The 21,597-nt window shown below is 32.3% G+C and overlaps 3 protein-coding genes across 4 annotated transcripts in view; 1 reads left to right on the top strand and 2 right to left on the bottom strand.

The window, feature by feature from the left end:
* The window catches only part of LOC149480005 (uncharacterized), a 340,612-nt gene extending 321,286 nt beyond the window's left edge, over positions 1–19,326 (bottom strand). Inside the window, exon 1 of the mRNA XM_089707266.1 lies at positions 19,312–19,326. The gene's annotated coding sequence lies outside the window, so the exon portion shown is untranslated. The remainder of the gene's footprint in view (positions 1–19,311) is intronic.
* Positions 1–21,597, top strand: part of LOC149480004 (zwei Ig domain protein zig-8-like) — a 70,147-nt gene that overhangs the window by 15,287 nt on the left and 33,263 nt on the right. The gene's annotated exons all lie outside the window — the stretch shown is intronic.
* Positions 8,648–13,515, bottom strand: LOC149480006 (uncharacterized). Of its 2 annotated transcripts, none has more exons than XM_089707140.1 (3): positions 13,007–13,515; positions 11,856–12,640; positions 8,648–10,072 (listed from the first exon to the last, which is right to left on the bottom strand). In XM_089707140.1, the coding sequence occupies exons 1-2, from the start codon at positions 13,173–13,175 to the stop codon at positions 11,868–11,870; spliced, it is 942 nt and encodes a 313-aa protein (XP_089563266.1). In that variant the 5' UTR covers positions 13,176–13,515; the 3' UTR covers positions 8,648–10,072; positions 11,856–11,867. The 2 variants fall into 2 exon arrangements, with proteins under 2 accessions (XP_089563266.1, XP_089563265.1); XM_089707139.1 differs by having other exon boundaries at positions 8,650–10,072; positions 11,866–12,640.

The raw sequence follows: 21,597 nt of genomic DNA, 5'->3' as shown, positions 1-21,597 counted from the left end.
TATTTATTTTACAAATTACTTTGTTCGTGGCAGTTAAGGAAAGGCAGCGCGTGTAAAAGGTTACGGTCTTATACTTCTGCACAGCTTTTAAAATATCTATATTATTGAATTAATTTATATTTGAAAATATGCTTTTTCAATAACGCTGTGCGTAATGTATTAAGTTCAGAAATATTAAGTCGTTTTAGTCATATTTTAAGAAAAAATTCAGCAGCTACATATTCCATAACAATCTGAAAGTAAAAAACTCATTTATCATTATTTAGAAGCAGGTGCACTCTCTCGACCATATTAAAAACTAAACAAAGGCATAGATAATAAAATAATAGGTAGGTACTAGACGAAGGTATCATTAAGTTATCAGAATAAGAAAATTAGACATAACATTCTTATAAACACGTGATACATGAACATAGAGCAAATACTAGAGTTTCCTATTATTATACTAGAAAATAAATTCTCTCGTTCTTGACATTCAAAAGTCTGTATTTCTTAAAATAGAAACATTACTTTAAACGTTTGTATAACAACTATTCTAGCTTAAATAGTTACCGCAAAATTTGCAACATGACAGGCTGTTTCTACAATTAATTGCTACGTAATTAATGCGTTCCTTCACACGTTCTAGGAAATAATTTTCAAAGGAAACGCCAGACATTATTTATGTGTGTCGTGTACGTGACATCAATATTTTCTTGGCGATTTCGTCGCTTATAAAGCCATATTCGTGTCATGTCTCATCAAATAAGGAGAGTGCGTAATAAGCTTTATCACTGTTATATATTTCATTAAAATATACTCATAGAGGAGAGGTATTAAGGGCTCTGTTTGTTTGGAAAGCAATTTGATGAATGTTTTTATTTATCCACAAAATGATATACAATATGAAGGATATAATACCTACAAGACAAAATATTTAATACTAGACTAGACAAAATATTTAATACTAAACACGTGTCGTAGAATGCAATTATTAATCTTTTACGAATAATAGGTAACTGCAGGATTCTTCTTCTTCTTCTTCTTCAGCCTTTTGATGTCCACTGCTGGTCGTAGGCCTCTCCTACGTAATGCACGCCACTGAGCCCGGTCGTTGGCTCTTAGCCGCCAATTACTGCAGGATTGTGACTTCAAAATTCTTAGTGCGTGCTTTTGGGGTTGAAGTTCAAGTATCCTGCAGTGTCTAATTTATTTAACATCAATCAAATACTTCTAGGTTCCGAAACCGAGGAATAGAGGGATACCAATTTTAGTAGAACTTTCACTCGAAGCTGTTACACGTAATAACTTCTTCTATTTTGAAAAAGAGGGTTGATCTTGACTGCTTTTAATCGAATTGGGGTGACTCACAAGTAATTCTTTTTTATCACCCTCGAAGTGTGGGTGTCATTGAGTAATATAGAAATACTCATATCAAAGGAATTTTGAAAATACCGTAGATTATTAGGGAAAATAAGATAGGAATCTAGTCAATATATCGTCTCATAAATCAAAAAAGTAAATTATAATTCCAATACTTGAAATAAAGATTAAGGAAATTGAATGAAATTTGTGTCCTTAATTTCCTATTCGAAATAAGATAATAACGTAATGTATTCAGTATTACTTAAGCCAAGCTTTTGAAATTTGAAAGCGTGGTCACCGACAGATGGTCCGTCTAAATATTTTTAAGTCTTTAATTTTAATGTAACGCGTAAAAGACCCACCGACTAAATTTGAATCGATAACGATCGCCAGGTCTATATAAAGAAATGGATTAAAAGGGAAAAAAATAAACCTTTTAACGTAACCGACTAGGGTAAACCAATATCCTCGTTGTAAGGCAGTGAATGCATAATAGAGAGCAAGCTGTAACATCGGATCTACAAAACCACTTTTATACACTACCATTTTTCCATTGCCCCTTTTCAGAGCACGACCACAAAAACAGCCATTTGTTCTTTTAATTTCGATTTTCGGAGTATCGTAGAACTATATTTCTTTATTGTTATTTTTCGATAACTAGATTTTTAATTAGTTAACCAACAATATTATATTTCCGATCAAAAGCTGTATCTACAAAAACCACATTATGGCTAAGAGCTTTTTAAAGTCATTATTAACATAAAATATAAAAAAAAACTTTATTCAATCCCATTCAAATAATAATGATCAATTAACTATTTTGTGGGTGCATAAATGAAATCTTCAAATTACAAAGCGATTGAAAACCGCTCTTTTCAGCCATAAAATTTGCTTCAAACCATTCAATTCAATTTACGATTTATTGAATTGACATTGACATATACAGGAAAATTACAGAAATCACCGTAAAACGACCACTAAATATATATTTATAAGCGCTATAAAAGAGCTATAGCTCTGTTCGTTTAATATTATTTCAAACGTCGTCTGAATACTTCATTTTATTCACATCTGATATTTTCCCGAGAAACCAATATGTGTGGCGGTGAACTTTTATAATCTTCCGACAAAGTTGAGTCAATAAAGTACCGAACCGTTTTTATACATCAAAAAAAGTTACTGCGAAGGGTGCCCATTCATTTTGCGTTTATTTTTTCTTAGGCTAGTCCATTCCGTTCGCCCCGCTCCCTCGGCCCGTATAATTCACAAATAGCTTCTGTGAATTCTGCTATATGCTGTAATCGATTGCTTGCGGTATGCTTGGTTATTGCTTCATAAATAAAATATTTTGGTAAATATCTGATTAATTCCCAGTACACATTTATTTAGGAAAAAGAAGCAAAACAAGTCTATTTTTGTAGAAAAAATTTAATTACGAAGAAAAATAATGTTATTCGATTAAGGTTAAGACCCGTGTACGTCAATAAACACTAAGTAGGTATACTCATTAAAGCTTCTAATGGAAGTTATAATATTTTCCGCCCACAAACCGTCCGTTAGAACGAACTAATATGAGCTACTGGAGTCACATTGAAGCTGAAGTCTTTAAATCCTTATTCGCAGTTTTATTCTGCTTCATATTATTAAATTGCTTCGAGTAATTAAATTATTAAATTCTAAACTAAACTGATGTCGTTTTATAAAATACCTACATTAGTTAAGTCTACAAATTACTATTAGTATCTAATATTAATGAACAGTATGATATCATATAATATACCTTGAAAACTGAAATTTCATACCAGAATCGTACTTTTTACGTAATACGTGAAAAAACATGCAATTAAATACGCCGATAAAGTTTTAAAGTAACGTTTATTCGCTCCTGGTCCCTCTCATCCTATTTACCCTAAATCCAAACCCTTAACCGTATTAAGTTAATCTATGTTTAGTAAAGCTTACATGGACTAATTAGATTTAATTAAGGCAGTAACTGGAAAATAAATCGCAATTCGCTATATTAAGCCTCGCTGCGAATGGCGTATATAAGTATAATTTGATTAGCTTATACAATTTTGGGATAAGTATCGTGTCGTATCCAATTTAAAATGAAACGATAATGAATATAAAGCGTTATTTAAAGACGAATAAGTATTGCTCATAAAATGTGTTAATATAGAGTATATTTAAGAGTCAAGCTATTCTAAATACGTAGCATATTATTTAACGCATAAATTAATATAATCTATACTAATATTATAAAGGTGGAGAGTTTGTTTGTTTGAACGCGTTAATCTCAGGAACTATTTGTCCAATTTGAAAAAATCTTTCAGTGTTAGATAGTACAACAGAATCGGAGCAATGTGGGTAAAACCGCGGGGCATAGCTACGCGTTTCATACAAATGTATGAATAACCGCTCTATCTTATGTTACAATCCTGATTGTATTAAATCATTTTCAGGAAATTGTTTTGAATGCGCCTACATGCATCGTGTGACGTCCTATCAGATAACGTGTCCATTCGGTTACTCCAAAAAGGCAACAAACCGCCAGTAAAATGAAAAATAGTGAATATTATGATTATATGTATTTTATTTGCTCTAGTTAAAAAATCAACACACACTTTTTCAGTACGAAATCTCTTTCTTTATACGTAGTACAATTTTATTTTCCTAATCTTTACTTCTAATTTCAAAGCCACTTGCCAAATATTGGCGTTATATTTTAATAATGTTTTATTCAAAGTAGCCGTAAAAAGCAATGTCCCAGTTAAAAATCAATCTTTAGTGAAGTTATTTCTGGCCGTGAGCCAGTAAGAGCAAAGAAGTAAAGGTGAGGTCAATTCAAGGTGCCATATTGATTCCAGAGCGGTTGGTTTAACGAATCACTTGACATACAACCTTCGCAATTCAATCAGCCCCAAAAGCTTTTACAATTCCATCTTCTAATAATGCTGACCCTACGAGATGAAGGCGGTTTCTGAAAAAAGTGTCTTAGATCTTTTCGATAACGTCGACCTCGCAAAATATATTAAAGATATGATGTCTTATAGAACGTCTAATTAGACGCTCTAATTTCTCGCTCATTAAAAACTTTCTAAACAGTATAGCTGTCTTTTAATAAATTCAAATCATTCAAATTCAAATCATTTATTGCATACCAATACATTTATACATACATATTAGCAATCTTATACAGATATTGCAATACAATAGGTCATATTATATTAAAGTTAAGTTTTCTGGCCTTTTTAAATTCAATACTAATACATAATATAAAGATTTGCAGTTTGAACCTACGCGCACTTAATAATTAGACAATATAAAAAGAACGAAATTAAAATCTTAAGACATGCGCATACTGTAAGACGACAAAACAATATTATATATTTATTCTATTATTTTTAAAAACTCTAGGAATGAAGCTTCACTACATAGTATAAATCAAAGTCGCCTTCTATGTACCTCTGTAATTAAATATGTTTGAATTTTATTTTTAATGCATGAAGCTGTTCATATGTATAACGAGGCGTGACCTCTCTTGAAAAGCATTTCATTTGAAAAATAAAACGTACTAAATATTTCTTTTTAGTATAGAAATCCATCAGAAGGACGTCAAAGGAACGAAATGGGATACGGGATGTGGTGACAGTAATAGTAATAAGAGTAAATGGATGTAGGCCTTGCGTGGTAAAAGGGACTTGTGGTATACTATGCCTTTTTACTAAAAAATAAGTAAATACCCAAACATTTGCTGAAATCAGCCTCAAATGTATCAACGCAGAGCTCAATTTTGTGTGAAGAAAAAATAAGATGCGACTTTCCAATACGGAAAGATTTTGTTTAAGATAGTTGGTCACGATAGCAGAGGACCCGGGTTTTTATCCTTTTGAGAAGGCTCTATTTAGATGTTTTGTCTGCAATCTCTATATTTAACGTTCGGGTGAGGCATGGTGATAAGGTTTAAAGACTTTTTCCATTATTAGAAAAGCTCCTACTGGTCGATCACGTCTGAATATAGTTGAGAATGTAAAAGTGCGCAAGTATACTCTGTTCGTGAAAACATATTTGAAATTTTGTTTTGAATTCTTTAAATATAAAATATTATTTGTTTTACCTGAAGCATAATATTATAAAATTGTAAGAAGGTGTAGAAAAGAAAAGTTTGCTAGCGTAGTTAAAAATTATTATATTTTTCCATCTACGCATTAAGATAATGCCTCTTTAGAAGCACTCAGGTACCGTCGAAAGCTGACAGTTGTTATAACTATTTAATACGGGACATTAAGTCGGGAAGAAAACAAAAACTCAGCACTTAAACAGTGTACGTTACTGCTTATAAGTTTTGCTGTTATTGTTTTACTGTACCATAGCTTAAGTAGGATAAACACCTGTTGCATATTTGTTGTTAACATATTATAAGTTGCAGGGGTTTTTATATTAGTCCCAAACATTCAATAACATAATTACTTATACAAACATTTAAAGAAAACGTTACAAAGTGGTTTGAATCCAGTGCATTTATAATTTTCTTCTTAAATTTTCGAACATCAAAGAATGCAAAATTTTAAAAATTAAATATTTTAATAGATTTTATTCGCGATTTATTCATTATATTACACTATCCCGACGTTTCGCAAACTTTGCAGCGAGCGTGGGCAAAGGGAAATACTGTGCAATTATACATAATATATGTATATTTCTAAATATACCTACATAATATGTTTAATACGTAAAATCAAACACAAGAAAATACAATGTGACATTTTATTTATAATGTAATTTCAATATGTGCTCTACATTCAACAATCTATAATTCTATAAGATAAAGGCCCAAATTTGTTGTAATTTCATCGTTCCAGCTATCACTATTATTAAAATGGATTCCTGTACTAACGGACAGGACGATGGATAGATACCGTAGCTTAATTAATAGGAACCCGTTAGCCCCTCTGGGCACGGACCCCGAAAAATTCTTCGAATGTTATTCTAAAACATATATCAGTCGGGTTTTGTTCACTAAAATAGTGATGCTACATCCGACACATGTCAACAGAGGAAAAATGGCTTAATACACGTCAATCAATCTAGTTTTTATTGCGTGTACGAAACACTAATTTTTCCGTAGTGATTTTTCTTTATCTAGTTTATATTGAGTTGCTACGTCGCGCGAGTAGGCTCGTGTTTTTGTGGATTTCTTTTTGGCAACTGGATTGGTGTTGTATTTTTATCTTTATAATTAAGAAATTGTATGAATAATTTAATAGTGTTTTATTCTAACTCCAATTAGTTGTGTATATTTTTTTTACTTTCGTAATTTACACAGACGAAATACTTTGGTTTATTTTATTTTTTATCCGTGTGCCAAGAGTTAGAGAAAAACGGCCTTTTATTAACATAACATCAGTTTTGACGAAGAAGTATAAAAATTATTTACGAAGAGCTTTGAGAAATATTTAATTATGTGTTTTATTCATACAATTTTAATTTTGTTGCAAAGTTCTTAAAAATATACACACATATACATATATACACATTTCATTCAAACTAAAGTGAAGAGACATTGTAATATTAAAATCAAGAAAATGAATAAAAGATAAAGTAAAGAACGAAGTGAAATAACTCTGCAAAGGGGAAAGTTTAAATAAATAAGACGTATAATACTTGAAACTTGTATGCGAATCTTAAACTTCCATATATGAGGGACGGAAGTCCATTGAATAAAAAGTTCTAGAGTGCGTGAGTTAGTAACGTAAGATGTTTCTTCGGAAACATGTCAAGAGTCCCTAGGTAATAAACATACTAAAACCCCGGGACACTAGGAGGAGCCCCGGAGTGGGGGGAGGGGGGAAATGGGTCTATTTTTTCATTTTTCGCTTAAATCTCAAAAACGGTACATGTTAGAGAAAAACTTTCAAGGAAAAGTTGAAAGGCCATAAAATTATCTACAAGTTGTACCTGAATCATTTTTTCCTATATCCTACCGTTTCTGAGTTATACGCAGTAAAAAATGATTTTGGCTCAAACAATTTCCCCATACTATACATCAATCGATCAAAAAATATTTCTTTCTTCCAAAAAACTCAAATGTGCAACTTGTGACCGGTACTGATAGATTGCTCTTAATTAGGTCTATAATTGGTAAAATAAACACATTCCTCCATGGAAGCCTTTAGGAGGAATCGATTGTCAAAATATTATATTAGGGTAGTTTGAGTTACTGAACTCGATCTTTTTATTTTTTTCTTCCAAAAAACTCAAAAGTGCAACTTGTGACCGGTACAGATAGATTGCTCATAATTAGGTCTATCATTGATAAAAATACCAGATTCCACCACGGAGGCGTTTACGGAGAATTGAATTTTATTAGGGTAGTTACGATACTTGAACTTTTTATTTTTTTTCTTCCAAAAAACTCAAAAGTGCAACTTGTGACCGGTACTGATAGATTGCTCTTAATTTAGTCTATAATTGGTAAAATAAACACATTCCTCCATGGAAGCCTTTAGGAGGAATCGATTGCCAAAATATTATATTAGGGTAGTTTGAGTTACTGAACTTGATCTTTTTATTTTTTTCTTCCAAAAAACTCAAAAGTGCAACTTGTGACCGGTACTGATAGATTGCTCTTAATTCGGTCTATAATTGGTTAAATAAACACATTCCTGCATGGAAGCCTTTAGGAGGAATCGATTGTCAAAATATTATATTAGGGTAGTTTGAGTTACTGAACTTGATCTTTTTATTTTTTTCTTCCAAAAAACTCAAAAGTGCAACTTGTGACCGGTACAGATAGATTGCTCATAATTAGGTCTATCATTGATAAAAATACTAGATTCCACCACGGAGGCATTTACGGGGAATTGAATTTTATTAGGGTCGTTACGATACTTGAACTTTTTATTTTTTTTCTTCCAAAAAACTCAAAAGTGCAACTTGTGACCAGTACCGATAGATTGCTCATAATTAGGTCTATCATTGATAAAAATACCAGATTCCACCATGGAGGCGTTTACGGGGAATTGAATTTTATTAGGGTAGTTAGTTAAAAAGTTCAAGTATCGTAACTACCCTAATAAAATTCAATACCTCCTTAACGCCTCCATGGTGGAATCTGGTTTTTTTATCAATGATAGACCTAATTATGAGCAATCTATCAGTACTGGTCACAAGTTGCACTTTTGAGTTTTTTGGAAGAAAAAAAATAAAAAGTTCAAGTATCGTAACTACCCTGATAAAATTAAATGGTTAAACGAACTTACCTGTAAGTGAAGTTCTACCATAATTATACGAAGCTCCTTGTCTGAGACGGTTTTTACTATGGTAGTCTACGGTTTCATGCTAGTAGCCATCACAATGTATCCAAGCTAAAAAAAAAAACAAAAACACGACAATATCCGGAACGCAACTGTCAAACTTCATTACTTTTAAAGCAAGAAGTTTCATGAACAACTCAGACTTGGTCAGAGGTGGGTAGGGTGGGAACAGGTACCGTCTCAGACAAGGAGCTTCGTATAATTATGGTAGAACTTCACTTACAGGTAAGTTCGTTTAACCATTTAATTATACTCTCTCCTTGTCTGAGACGGTTTTTACTATGGTAGATGTTTAAAGATTCATGAGTTGTGAATGAAACCATTTATAATAAATCAAATGAATTTTTTATTTATTTCAAAATATTACAAATATTCTTATAACTAGAGACAAGTTTTTCTTAAATATTTGTACTCAGATTACAAATAGTATCAGAGAAGGATAAAGGATCTTCTATTATAGGCCTATTGTAAAACCTAGCAAATACAGAAGAACCTCTAGACCAGCCAGCAGTCTTACGGATAAGGTCTATGCTAAGACCCGCCCTGTTTGCTGCCGACGTAGTCGCGTGTCTGGTACTATGGGCAGAAAAAACAGACACATCTATCCCAGATTCACACAATACGGATTTTATCCAACGACTTATTGTTTGAGATGAAGCCTTCTTATATGGTTTTTTAAATGTTAAAATCAGGTGATCTATGTTTTGCCTTAATTTTTCTGTGGCTTTTAAATAAATTTTTATAATTTCTACAGGGCAGATTTCTTTTTCTGTAAACGACTGCAAATGTAAGATTGGTTGAAATGAATTTTTATTTGACGTTTTTATAATGTCTGGGATTTTAATTTGAACTCCGCTTTGTGTAAATTTAATATTTGATACTTTTATTAGGGACAGTGTTTGAACCCTATGTCCCGTAGTAAGAGCTAACATTATAACAAGTTTTTTAGTAGCCCTTTGTAAATCCAAATTATTATTCGTATAATTTTTACCTATATATTCTAATACTAAGCCTGGGTCCCAAGTCATATTATATTTTGGTTTAGGTGGTTTCATTTTAAACACACCTTTTAAGAATCTTTTTATTCTATCATCTGCACTAACTTTCGGTCCCATTATTAATACAATAGCTGATCTAATGGTATTAAGGGTACCATATGAGGCACCTGAGTTAAAACGTTCACTTAAAAAATTTAAAATAAATGGGACTGAAGTTTGAAAAGGATCTAATTTAAACCTATTACAAAAACTCCACCATAATTTAAGAGAGCTATCATATTGTTTGATAGTATTGCTAGATAGTGAATTTAACATAATTCCTAAGGCTGAGTTTGGAGTGCCCCGTCTCACGAACGCCTCGCTGACAGCAGCCCTGCAGCCAGGGTAAGTTGTTGATGAAGGGGGTGTGTTTCTCTGTAAGGAGAAGATAATAAATTTGGATTGGGTTCGAAAATTAACATTTTTCCAACTAGAAGAGTCTGTAATGTGGGAAACCAGGCTTGGGATTTCCATAAAGGAAATACCAAGATACCTTCTGCTTTATCACATTGTATTTTTCTAATGCATTTTAAAACTAATGAGAAAGGAGGAAATGCATAAAAAAAATATTTACTCCATTTAACAGTAAATGCATCTACAGCAAACGCTTCAGGATCTTGTTTCCATGAGATAAACTTCTTACATTTGTTATTGATTCTAGAGGCAAATAAATCAATTTCTGGGCAGCCAAATTGTTGTACAATTTCATCATAGGCAGTATTTGAAAGTTCCCATTCTATGTTTATTTTCCTTGATTCAAAGTCAGCTTCAAAATTATCTTTTGAATTTATGTATGACGCATACACCCAGATATTTTTTCTCTCGCAATATTGCCAAAAAATCCTAGCCATTTCATTTAAATGAGGAAATTGAACACCACCCATTTTGTTAATATATGCTACTGCTGTTGTGTTATCCACTCTGAGTAAGATTTCACAATGACTTAGGTCTTTTGTAAAAGATTGAAGTCCTAGATAAGCTGCCTTAATTTCTAAGAAATTGATATGGTTTTTCCTCTCAGTGGAAGACCATGAACCTGAAGCTCGCTCTATACCACAAGCTGCTCCCCAGCCAGTGGTTGAGGCATCTGTCTGAATTTCTAGAGAAAAATTATAATTTTGAATCGGGTTAGACCTATCTATGTTCTTTGTCCACCATTCTAATTCGGAAGTAACTATTTTTGATAATTCCATTTTTTCATCATAATTGTTATCCTTTTTAATTAAAGCAAGATATCTCTCCCTTTCTAGAAGTTTTGTATATACCCATGAATAAGGTATAGCTGGACAAACTGAAGTTAATTTTCCTAGCAGTTGAGAAAATTCCCTTATTTTACAAGACTTAATTTTCTTGAAATAATTAACTTTTTCTATTATAGATAATTGTTTTTCTAGAGGTACTGATAAGGACATTGATCTTGAATCTATAATTAGGCCCAGGTAAGTACAAGTCTTTTTAGGTGTGAAAATACTCTTTTCAAGGTTAATAATAAAACCTAGATCTTGAAACAAAGTGCACGAAATCTCTATATCCTTCCTACATTGTTCTTTTGATGAGTTAAAATATATTATATCGTCTAAGTAAGATGTCAGGACAATATTTTTATTTCTAAGGTAGGTACATATTGGTTTCATAAGTTTTGTGAATACAAAAGGGGCTGTGCATAAACCAAAAGGTAAGCAGTTAAATTCATACAACTTATTGTCAAATTTAAACCTCAAAAACTTTTTTGATTCATTTGAAATAGCCACACTAAAGTATGCATCTTTCAAATCTAATTTTGCCATATACCAGTCTTGAGTAATTAATTTACATGCTGTTCTCATGTCTTCTAATTTGAAATGACATGTATCAATGTATTGATTTAATTCTTTTAAATTCAATATAAACCTGAATGTACCATTTGGTTTTGGAATTACAAATATTGGTGATATAAACTGGCCCACTATATATTCACATTGAGATACAGCACCCAAATTTATTAATTTTTCAATTTCCCATTCAATAATTTCTTTTTCTTTGTTAGACCAAGACTGATGGGGTCCTGTATGCTCTGGAGGGATAAAATTAAATGGGATATTGTATCCCTGAACCCATTGTAAGATTACCGGGTCATTAGTTATTTTTAACCAGTTATGAGAAAAAAATTTCAATTTACCGGCATGTACCTCTAGTATCTGCGATATTTGTTTTGGGGTTGTCGACTGGGGCACTGGGCTTGAGGTCTCTTCCGCTGTTGTTGAGGCCTCTTTCCCTGGGCTTGCTGGGGAGTCTGAATTTGCTTGGCTGGCACGCTGCGAGGTTGATGATGTGCTTGCCCGCTGCGGGGTTGAGAATGGTGTTGCAGCGGGCTCTTCCAGTTTTCCTGTCTTATAGGTCTTTTAATTTGGGAGCCTGTTTTTTGAATGCTCTGGGCCGCTTTAATAAGTTCCCCACAGTTTTTACCAAAAAGGTATTCGTCTGTTTTTACCTTTTTGACTGCTTCCTTTATAACTGGACTTGTTCCCGCAAGAGCAAAAAATTTTCTCGATTCGGAGTCTTGGTGGAGAACTTCTGCGGCTAGTTTTGCGGAGTCATTCAGTTGTTCTACAATTTCTTTGGTATTTATATTACCCTTAAGGACACAGGTAAGTGCCTTACCTAATGCGACCATCATTTTACCTATTAACGCCTGACGGAAAACTATTCGTTTGTCTCGCTTCTTACTGGCTTCATTCATAGCCGCTGCTATCTCTTCATTCAAGACAGGCGGTACAGCTGCCATAAAATTTATTGGTGAGGGGTATTTCTTTGTTAAATTTTCTCTGGCTTCTTTTCCAAGTCCCTGATGAATGATGTTTGTCCATCGTTCTGTCAGCTGCTGCTGTATCTCCCCACCAACAATGTTTTCCTTCTCACCTTCCTTGCCCAGGGCTAACAGAAGCTCCTCTGGGATATCTTCGACTGTAAATAATATAAAACAAAATGTTATTCATTTCTCATACTACTATATGATTTTATTTATTTAGGGAACAAACATTTCTGTCAGGCTGTGGTTGTAACTGTCTATCCACAAGTGATAGCACTAGAAAGTAAGAATAAAATGTCTATCCGCTAAGTGATAGCGCTGAAATGTATATATCTGACACTGTCTATCCGCTAGGTGATAGCGCTGAAATGTATATAATATATAACTGACATTGTCTACCTGCTAGTGGTAGCGCTAAGTCAAAAATTAGTATTGGGCCTGTACACTAGTTTAATAGGTACTAAATCTACCACAGTCATCCAGTCGTTTGAAGTAGGTAAGATTTGGGTTAACAATATTACCTGTCAAGTCTTCAGTGCATTCAACAGGAGGAGGAGGAGGAGTCCCTGGACTTGACTCTCTATCTCTATCAGTTCTGCCTTCACATTTCTTCAATTTTCTTTCCAGTTTTTTTAATTTCTTCCACAAATCTTCTTGGGAATAGGAATCTGATCTTTTTCTTTTCCCCATTTTCACTTCACAATTATTTTAAGACAGTGATTTTTGCAACGCAAACACAAGAGAGATAAAACACGCGCGATCCGTAGGTACAATGAGAAAGTTTTTTCAGGAAACGGAAATGACTAGTGTACGAATATAACGAACCTAACAAAAAACCCGCTTTTTCGTTCAGAAAAACACTCATGTCATGTTGACATGTACAAACAGGTTGCAATGCATAAACATAACATAAACATAACCTCTAAACCGGTACATACGCGATATTTAATGATATTCTTTGGTAAAACGACGTTAATATCTTCGTTTGACTACCAAAAAACTTTTATGCTATGTATCACTTACCCCTTGAACGTTAGTAAGAATTCAATCCATTTATGTACCTTTAATGCACTCGTCATTGTAAGATTTCCTTTGCATTTATAAGCTTGTAGCACTTGATTTATTCAATTTACAGTGGAACATGATATTAAAACTTAGTATTAGTAATTAATACACTTGTTTTTAAATGAAATTTTCATTTTTATAAAAATAAACAAAATTTTACTGTGATGGCTTGCGCACAAAAAAACGTAATGAAGTTTGACAGTTGCGTTCCGGATATTGTCGTGTTTTTGTTTTTTTTTTTAGCTTGGATACATTGTGATGGCTACTAGCATGAAACCGTAGACTACCATAGTAAAAACCGTCTCAGACAAGGAGAGAGTATAATTCAATTCTCCGTAAACGCCTCCGTGGTGGAATCTGGTATTTTTATCAATGATAGACCTAATTATGAGCAATCTATCTGTACCGGTCACAAGTTGCACTTTTGAGTTTTTTGGAAGAAAAAAATAAAAAGATCAAGTTCAGTAACTCAAACTGCCTTAATATAATATTTTGACAATCGATTCCTCCTAAAGGCTTCCATGGAGGAATGTGTTTATTTTACCAATTATAGACCTAATTAAGAGCAATCTATCAGTACCGGTCACAAGTTGCACATTTGAGTTTTTTGGAAGAAAGAAATATTTTTTGATCGATTGATGTGTAATATGGGGAAATTGTTTGAGCCAAAATCATTTTTTACTGCGTATAACTCAGAAACGGTAGGATATAGGAAAAAATGATCTAGCTACAACTTGTAGATAATTTTATGGCCTTTCAACTTTTTCTTGAAAGTTTTTCTCTAACATGTACCGTTTTTGAGATTTAAGTGAAAAATGAAAAAATGGACCCATTTCCCCCCTCCCCCCACTCCGGGGCTCCTCCTAGTGTCCCGGGGTTTTAGTATGTTTATTACCTAGGGACTCTTGACATGTTTCCGAAGACACATCTTACGTTACTAACTCACGCACTCTAGACCCCTCTTGGAGGGACTCATTCAATGGACTATTTAGTATGTAATTTAGTAAGGTGGCAAATTACTCTATATAATATTGTTTTTTTAGGAATTAAAGACTTTCAAAAGTAAATATTCATATCGAAATTTCGATGAACTTACGAAGAGAGTGGTTACTGGTACCATACCCTAATTTTTTACTTTCTTAACAATGAATCAAATTATTACAGATAAATCTATTTTATATTATATTATGTTATATGTAAAAGACTGAAGCTGTTTTCAGTTTTTAATTGGTAGTCTGTATTTTAACAATCCCTTTGCAAAGTAGGGAAGTTCGTTAAATATTCTGTTTAGTTTACTAACCTTTGGCAATGCAATTATTTTATCATACCTACGATGTTCCACCCATGATACGCCTACACAATACACATACATAATATTATTATCACCCAATACGAAATCATACTTAATTAAGTTGACGTACATAATATGACGTGGTCCTAAACGTTTATTTTGTTACGAAACACACGTAAAATTTTTATAATATTACAATGATTTAAATCAATCATTGTTATAAAAATCATATTATGGATTAATATGAAACCATACATTTTACGGTTTTTAATGGTTGCAAACAATTTTATTATTTTCGCAGTGACTATCATAATATAAAATATATCAAGTTAGGTATATAATTAGATTTAAATATCAGTTAGTTACACGGTAAAATTCCAGAAACTAATCTTTTTAATATTAATACAGAATTATTACCTTATTTCATACCCTTAGTGCTCTGGATTGGAATAATTTGTATCCTTTCAATTTTCCTGGAAATTACTTCGTATAAAACTCGTTTCGGATAACTACTGTCTTCTTGTTATAAAGGAACAGATTTTTGAGTTACGATTAATTCATATTTTGTCTATTCGCTCTTATCTGATGTCGGCTTAAACAAGGGGAAAATCGTTTTTCCAGAAGTTTAATTTGCTTTTCTCTAATTTAGGAATTCCCGTTTAAACAGATTATGCCCATTTTCGATTATGAAGAATATTCAACAAAAGGTTAAAAGTCAAATAAAAGAAGTCCACTTCAAAGGCAGCTTCCTTAATGGGATAACAATGAGAAATAGAAAATTTAATCGATGGTCAAGCAAGAATATTAATTACAAAATTAAATAGGAAAACATATTTCGATATCACAACAGATTAAACGCTCTTACACATATTTATTGGTAATATGTAAATGAAACTGTGGTGGATATTAATTAATTTTTGACCAAATGCCGATTAACAAAATGACTTATTACATGTAATTCCAATCTAAATTAAATCGAAATTTTATTGAGTCCTCTGTATAGATTTGTCTCTATTGTAACATTTTGTAATACCTGTCTTTATAATAGAATAATATTGAAGTAAGCAAGAATAGATTTATACATATGTTTTTTCCATAAAAGTAATCAGACGTATTCCTTATCTTATTAATTAATCTCCCTTATAATTATTAATTGTATGAATGTCATCGATCACATACAATTTACCTGTGTAGGTAATGTCGAAAAGAACCATTTATCATAAAAACATTTATTGAAACATGTTTCATGCATGAAAGAAACAAAATTGTAATAAAGTTGGATATTGCGAACAGATGTTAAGTTTCATGGAGGTTTTCGTACGTTACAAATGACGAATAATGACGTATAATGGTTGGTGCTCGTCACAGTTTTTGCATAGTTTATTTTTTGGTACGTACTCAATATTGGTATATAAAGACAAATTTCTCTTTTATTAAAACTTGTTTATTTCTTTGTATACCTAGATAGCATTTATACGCAAAGTTCTTTAAATTATACCCTTAATATTCAACAGCCACAATCACCGTCTCTGTATTTTAACCACACTTTTAATTTTATATCACAAAAGACAACATTGAAGATCAACAAAGAACATTGAAATAATGATCATTATTCTAAAATAGGCGAAGAAATCTCGCACAAAATAGGCTATGGTTAATTTTTCTTTAATACGAAAATAATTCCGCGATACAAAACCTATTTTTGCTCGTAAGCATAGAAATCACAATAAAATAAAATTCTTTAGCAGTTCTACGAAGAGGTGTTGAAATGCCAACGTTGGTCATTAGGTCGCAGCCTAGTTTTGGTACAAAGAAACCTGAATGTTCACACAGTAATAATTTAACGATGCCAAGTTTTTCTACAGCGCTACAAAAGTTTTATACAATTGTTATATCATCTGTCCCGTAACATAGCGCAAATAGAAATATCGTATTTTCATTGTCATAAAATACTACATTTCAATTGAATGAAATTATTTCTAAGCATTCATTGTGATACCATATCCATTTATATTTTTTTCTGCGATTAATAAACTTTTATCTGGTATATAATATTATATTTCGGAGATTATGATTACTAAAATATCATAGATTACAGGAATTTACCCAACATGATCGTTCTTAATTCGTATGGATATTACATATTTTTTCAAGCTTAGTTCAATAATTATATTAATAGCATTTTTTTAAATTTAAGCATAAAATAGAATGAATGGAAGCTCTTAATTCTTAATAATATTTAATATTTAAGATTATATCTACATAAAGAATGACGGATTGTGGAGTTTGAAAGCGAAAAGAATCAAGCAGTTTTTCATTTTTCGTAATTTAAAAATGTCTTTATGTTGAAAATTTTAAAATACATTTAACCCTTGTTTATTAAAAAAAATATTTTAAATACACACATATACACGCAAGACAAAGGCAAGAACAAATGTAACAAAAATGATGACATAAACATTTTAATAATAAAATCGGTGTGAATTTAAAATAAAGTTTCCAAGGTTAGTCGCTTCGTATCTCAGCTCGCCTCATTTCATACCAGGAATGGATTTTAATCAAACAAATTTCCTTTAATCTAGCTAAAAGAAAAACCAATTCAGTGTTTAATAAACTATAGGACTACCTAAATAAACTCGGCTGCGAAAAAGTCCGGTTCTAAAAGCCTTTGAGGGAAGTTACCTTGAGGAGAAAGCTATAGATACTTACCTATATATAGTCTATGTATAGATTGTCACCGGTTTCCCCACTTTGCATACTAATTACAACTCTCAGAGATGGATTCAGTGAAGGAAAAAGGAATATATCCCTAACAGCAATTACTACTTGATTCCCTCTCGCGTGTATACAAACGCCTATTATAGTGTGTAGTGTGTGTTAGATTGCATTAATTTTATTGTTTCATTGAATATAAGATTCATTAAACATGTTTATAGATATACTTAACAACAGTGCTGTGAAGAATGTTAATAATAAAGTCGATCTTCTTTAATGAATAATAGATAGGATCTCCGAACATTTCAGAGGATATTAAATGAAAATAGGCGTTCAGTAAATAATATATTTTCGGCTCAGTAAAAGAATTCTAATTCTTGCCCTATTTTTGAATTATTATTTTTTTCGATCGTTAACAGTTAAGAAGTATGTATAACTCATACTGTTTAATCTGATATTTATGATATTTATGCAGGTATCAAACTATTCCCTTACTTGGACTGAATTTGCAACGGTGCAAATTGATTAATACAGGTACTCAAAGGCTAGGCCTGAAGTATGACATCGGTGACGTCATACACTCGTATGCTAATTGCTAACCGTGTAATCCACTTTCGACCCATCCCACTAAAGACTTCTTTGAACGTATATTCGAATATACATTCGACATATTATGTGACCGTAACAAGCTTTATGCGACACCAAGGAAAAGATTAGCTCTATCAAATTAGAAGTTAATATAAAAAGCTTCCTACTAATCATATCCTATCTACTAATATTATTGAGGCGAAAGTAATTATGTATGGATGTTTGATACTATATATGGCAAACAACTGACTGAATCTGTATGAAATTTGATACGTATATCTGATACGTATATATCCAGTAAGTTTAATAATATGATTCTTCATAGTTTACCATAGCCTTACAATTTATAAATATTATGCTTCGTATCGGATAAGTAAACACACTCGATTATTTATAAACAGCAATCTCAAAGAACAACACTGGAACAAAGAATTTCCTCGCCCAGTATAAAAGAATCAATTTAAATTCTTCTTCAAAGCTTGTTTTAAACGCAAGAAATAAATAAACCGAGTTGTCTTGAATATAAAATTATGTACCTCCTCCCCTTTTGCTATTGTTTTTTTCATGTCCTTTTTTTAGGTACATATCTCAAAATAATTTAGATGGCGCTTTTAAATCTCATAAACAATTTTAATTAGGTATTAAAATAGTTTTATGTTCTAAAGCTCTTCTTTATTTATGTAATAATGAAATAGTTCAGGATCCATCGCCCATTTTTGCAAGTGATTACTATCAAGCTAATTTTCCGTGAGTAGCTTTATTTTGATGAAACGACCAATAATTTCATGTACGAAACTCTTGATTGTGGTAGCTAACAGAGGTAAGAAGGATACAATTTTTTGATTTGATGGTTCTCAAATATTTATTACTAAAACTGAATTTTTTTTTGTTCAATCTCAAGATAATTATCTAAATTATTCGAAAAAATATTTGTCCTACAAAATCTATGGTTTGATCAAAGAGTCCCCTCTTTCCAATGTGTATCGATACGAGGTCATCATAAATGATTACTAACCAGCTGATTTTTTTGTTTTCACTTAGTTAATATTTATATAATTCAACAGACATATTGTCCTACAAATTGCGTAATAAATATTTGAGCACCATCAAATCAAAAAATTTTATCCTAGTTACCTCTGTTAGCTACCACAATCGAGAGTTTCGTACATGAAATTATTGGTCGTTTCATCAAAATAAAGCTACTCACGGAAAATTAGCTTGATAGTAATCACTTGCAAAAATGGGCGATGGATCCTGAACTAAAACTAAAAGCTCAGTACAATAAGCTCTGTATAAAAAACTTTGACTCATGGATATTTTGGCATTGTTTCATATTTGTTATTGTATGATGATTATTCTCCTTTAAAAAATTGGAAGAAGGAAGCAACATTCGTGTCGTATTCGACGGTTTTGCCAAAGCATTGTACGTTGTAAAATTATTAAACATAAAACTGGCGGTAGATACACAAAATAGAAGCGAAAATTCAGATAGTAGGTGAAAAAGTCTTTCCCACGGTTTATTTTAATAAGCTCTTATCTAAATTTCATATACGCGAAAACAATTCGCCTCTGGTACTTCATATAGATCCGAAGCTTTGGTCTGAATGAACTCGGAACGCTGAGACGTCGACTTTCTCAACACATTTACATTTTAGTCCAATAAGGCTGATTACTGTGTTCCACTTCATTTATTTACTTTGAACGCATTGAAAGATGTCGGTGCCAAATAGCTTTCCATTACGTAATGTTTGACTTGTAACTTACAAGCGCCAGTAAAAATACATTAACATTAAATTATTGTAAGTTGGTGAGAATTGGTTAAATCGTATAAAGATAAGGTTGTGGTCAGAAATGTTAGGCTTAATGTTAAATATAGTCAAAGACTTTGTGTGTTTATGACATGATGAAAATAAAGATAAAGAAGATATATAACTTTTCCTCTAACAATCTACAATTAATTATTACAGACGAAATAAAACAATAGAGCTTTTAAAATATTTATGAAAGGTAAGGAACATCGAATATGTAAACACCCTTTCAATCGAGGCTATTTATAACATGATCAGAGAGTTTCAGAACAAATTGAATGGGACATACAAGTAGGTAATATCCAAAACTTTTTATATAAGGATAATTTAAAAGCATTTACACCGGATATCTTTATATCTTTTTATAATGTAAGGTTAGTAAAATGAAAAATGTCAAAAAAATGAAGAAAAAATGTGCAAATATGAACAAATAATGTGCTTTATTTTTTCGATTAACGACCAAATTTCAGAACTCGTGAATCCCTTTCTTGCAAATTTAACGACCTCTGAAACTCTGTATCTCTTTTAGTCACGTATGGGATGCGCTGTATTCACATCCTTTGCCAAGAATAAAATAATAGTTTAAAAAAACTAAAAAACACGCTTTTTATAGAAAACCGAACTAAAAAATAGAAATTTTTTATCAAATTAGTGTATTGTCATCGGTCCTCAATAAATCTACAAAGTTTGAACGAAATCTGGCCGTTTAAAGTGGGTCAAAATCGCGCCCAAAGAAGTCGGTTACAAACATACAAACATACAGGTGAAGCTAATATAAAGTAAAAATAAAAAGAAACACAATACCTACACACCATTAAAATTATAATCATAACCTTATGCTAAAATGTCCTTCTTCTTTTATTTATTTAAGGCCCCAACCACTTCTATCTATAATATCTCATCTATAATAAAACTTAACCTATAAATGACGGAACTAAATCATAATATCTATCAATATTAACGGATTGAACATGTATGATGATTCACAATGACATTATGAATCATCACACATCGATACATCAAACTGACTAATGAAAGGATGAACTGAATCCATCGCAATGGTTTTACTATCTGCGTTTAATGAAATGATACATCCAACTCTGCATATGTACCATAGTATAGAGAGAGTAGTATGTTATCTCCGAACAAAGGCACATCGCGACGATTGTATGTACGCGGAGTGGCCACGCCCCCCGTTCATGTACGTACGCACGCACACAACACTGCTCGGTTCCTTTTTTGAAGTGAAACTTCTTTATCGGGGTTGGAAAAAAATTTAGTGTAACATTTTTTTTTATGCAATAGGGGGCAACAGAGCAGACGCGTCACCTGGTGGTAAGTGCTCCACGTCGCCCATATGTACGCACAGAGTCAGAGACATTGGTACCTACTCCTACTCCTACTCTGGTACCGGTCGAGGTCTCGTGAGGGCCACGCCGTTGCTGTCAGCGATTTGTTTATACAATGATTTAAATATTCCTGTGCCTCGCAAGTTTAGATACCGTGCGCTCCTAAACGCCGGGGCCCGGGAGTTGGCCTACTTCTCTCTTTATACTATGTATGTACGCTCGGAGCTCAGACATAAGGTGTGCCTAATACAATTTCCGTATGGCGTAGTGGCATGATCGATCACCCTAGAAGGGGA

This window comes from Colias philodice, chromosome 19 (assembly GCF_061535455.1).
Source record: "Colias philodice isolate Cphi_HAF_F1 chromosome 19, ilColPhil1 Martin Lab GWU primary, whole genome shotgun sequence".
Classification (NCBI taxonomy): Eukaryota; Metazoa; Arthropoda; class Insecta; order Lepidoptera; family Pieridae; genus Colias; species Colias philodice.
Note: the sequence above shows the minus strand (reverse complement) of the source record. Positions and strands in the feature narration are given on the sequence as shown.

Excerpts from the sequence above, each read along its gene's own strand:
- LOC149480006 (XM_089707140.1), bottom strand. The coding sequence starts at position 13,175 with ATGGGGAAAAGAAAAAGATCAGATTCCTATTCCCAAGAAGATTTGTGG. Across the intron at positions 12,641-13,006 it reads ATGCACTGAAGACTTGACAG|TCGAAGATATCCCAGAGGAG; the intron begins GTAATATTGTTA and ends TATTATTTACAG.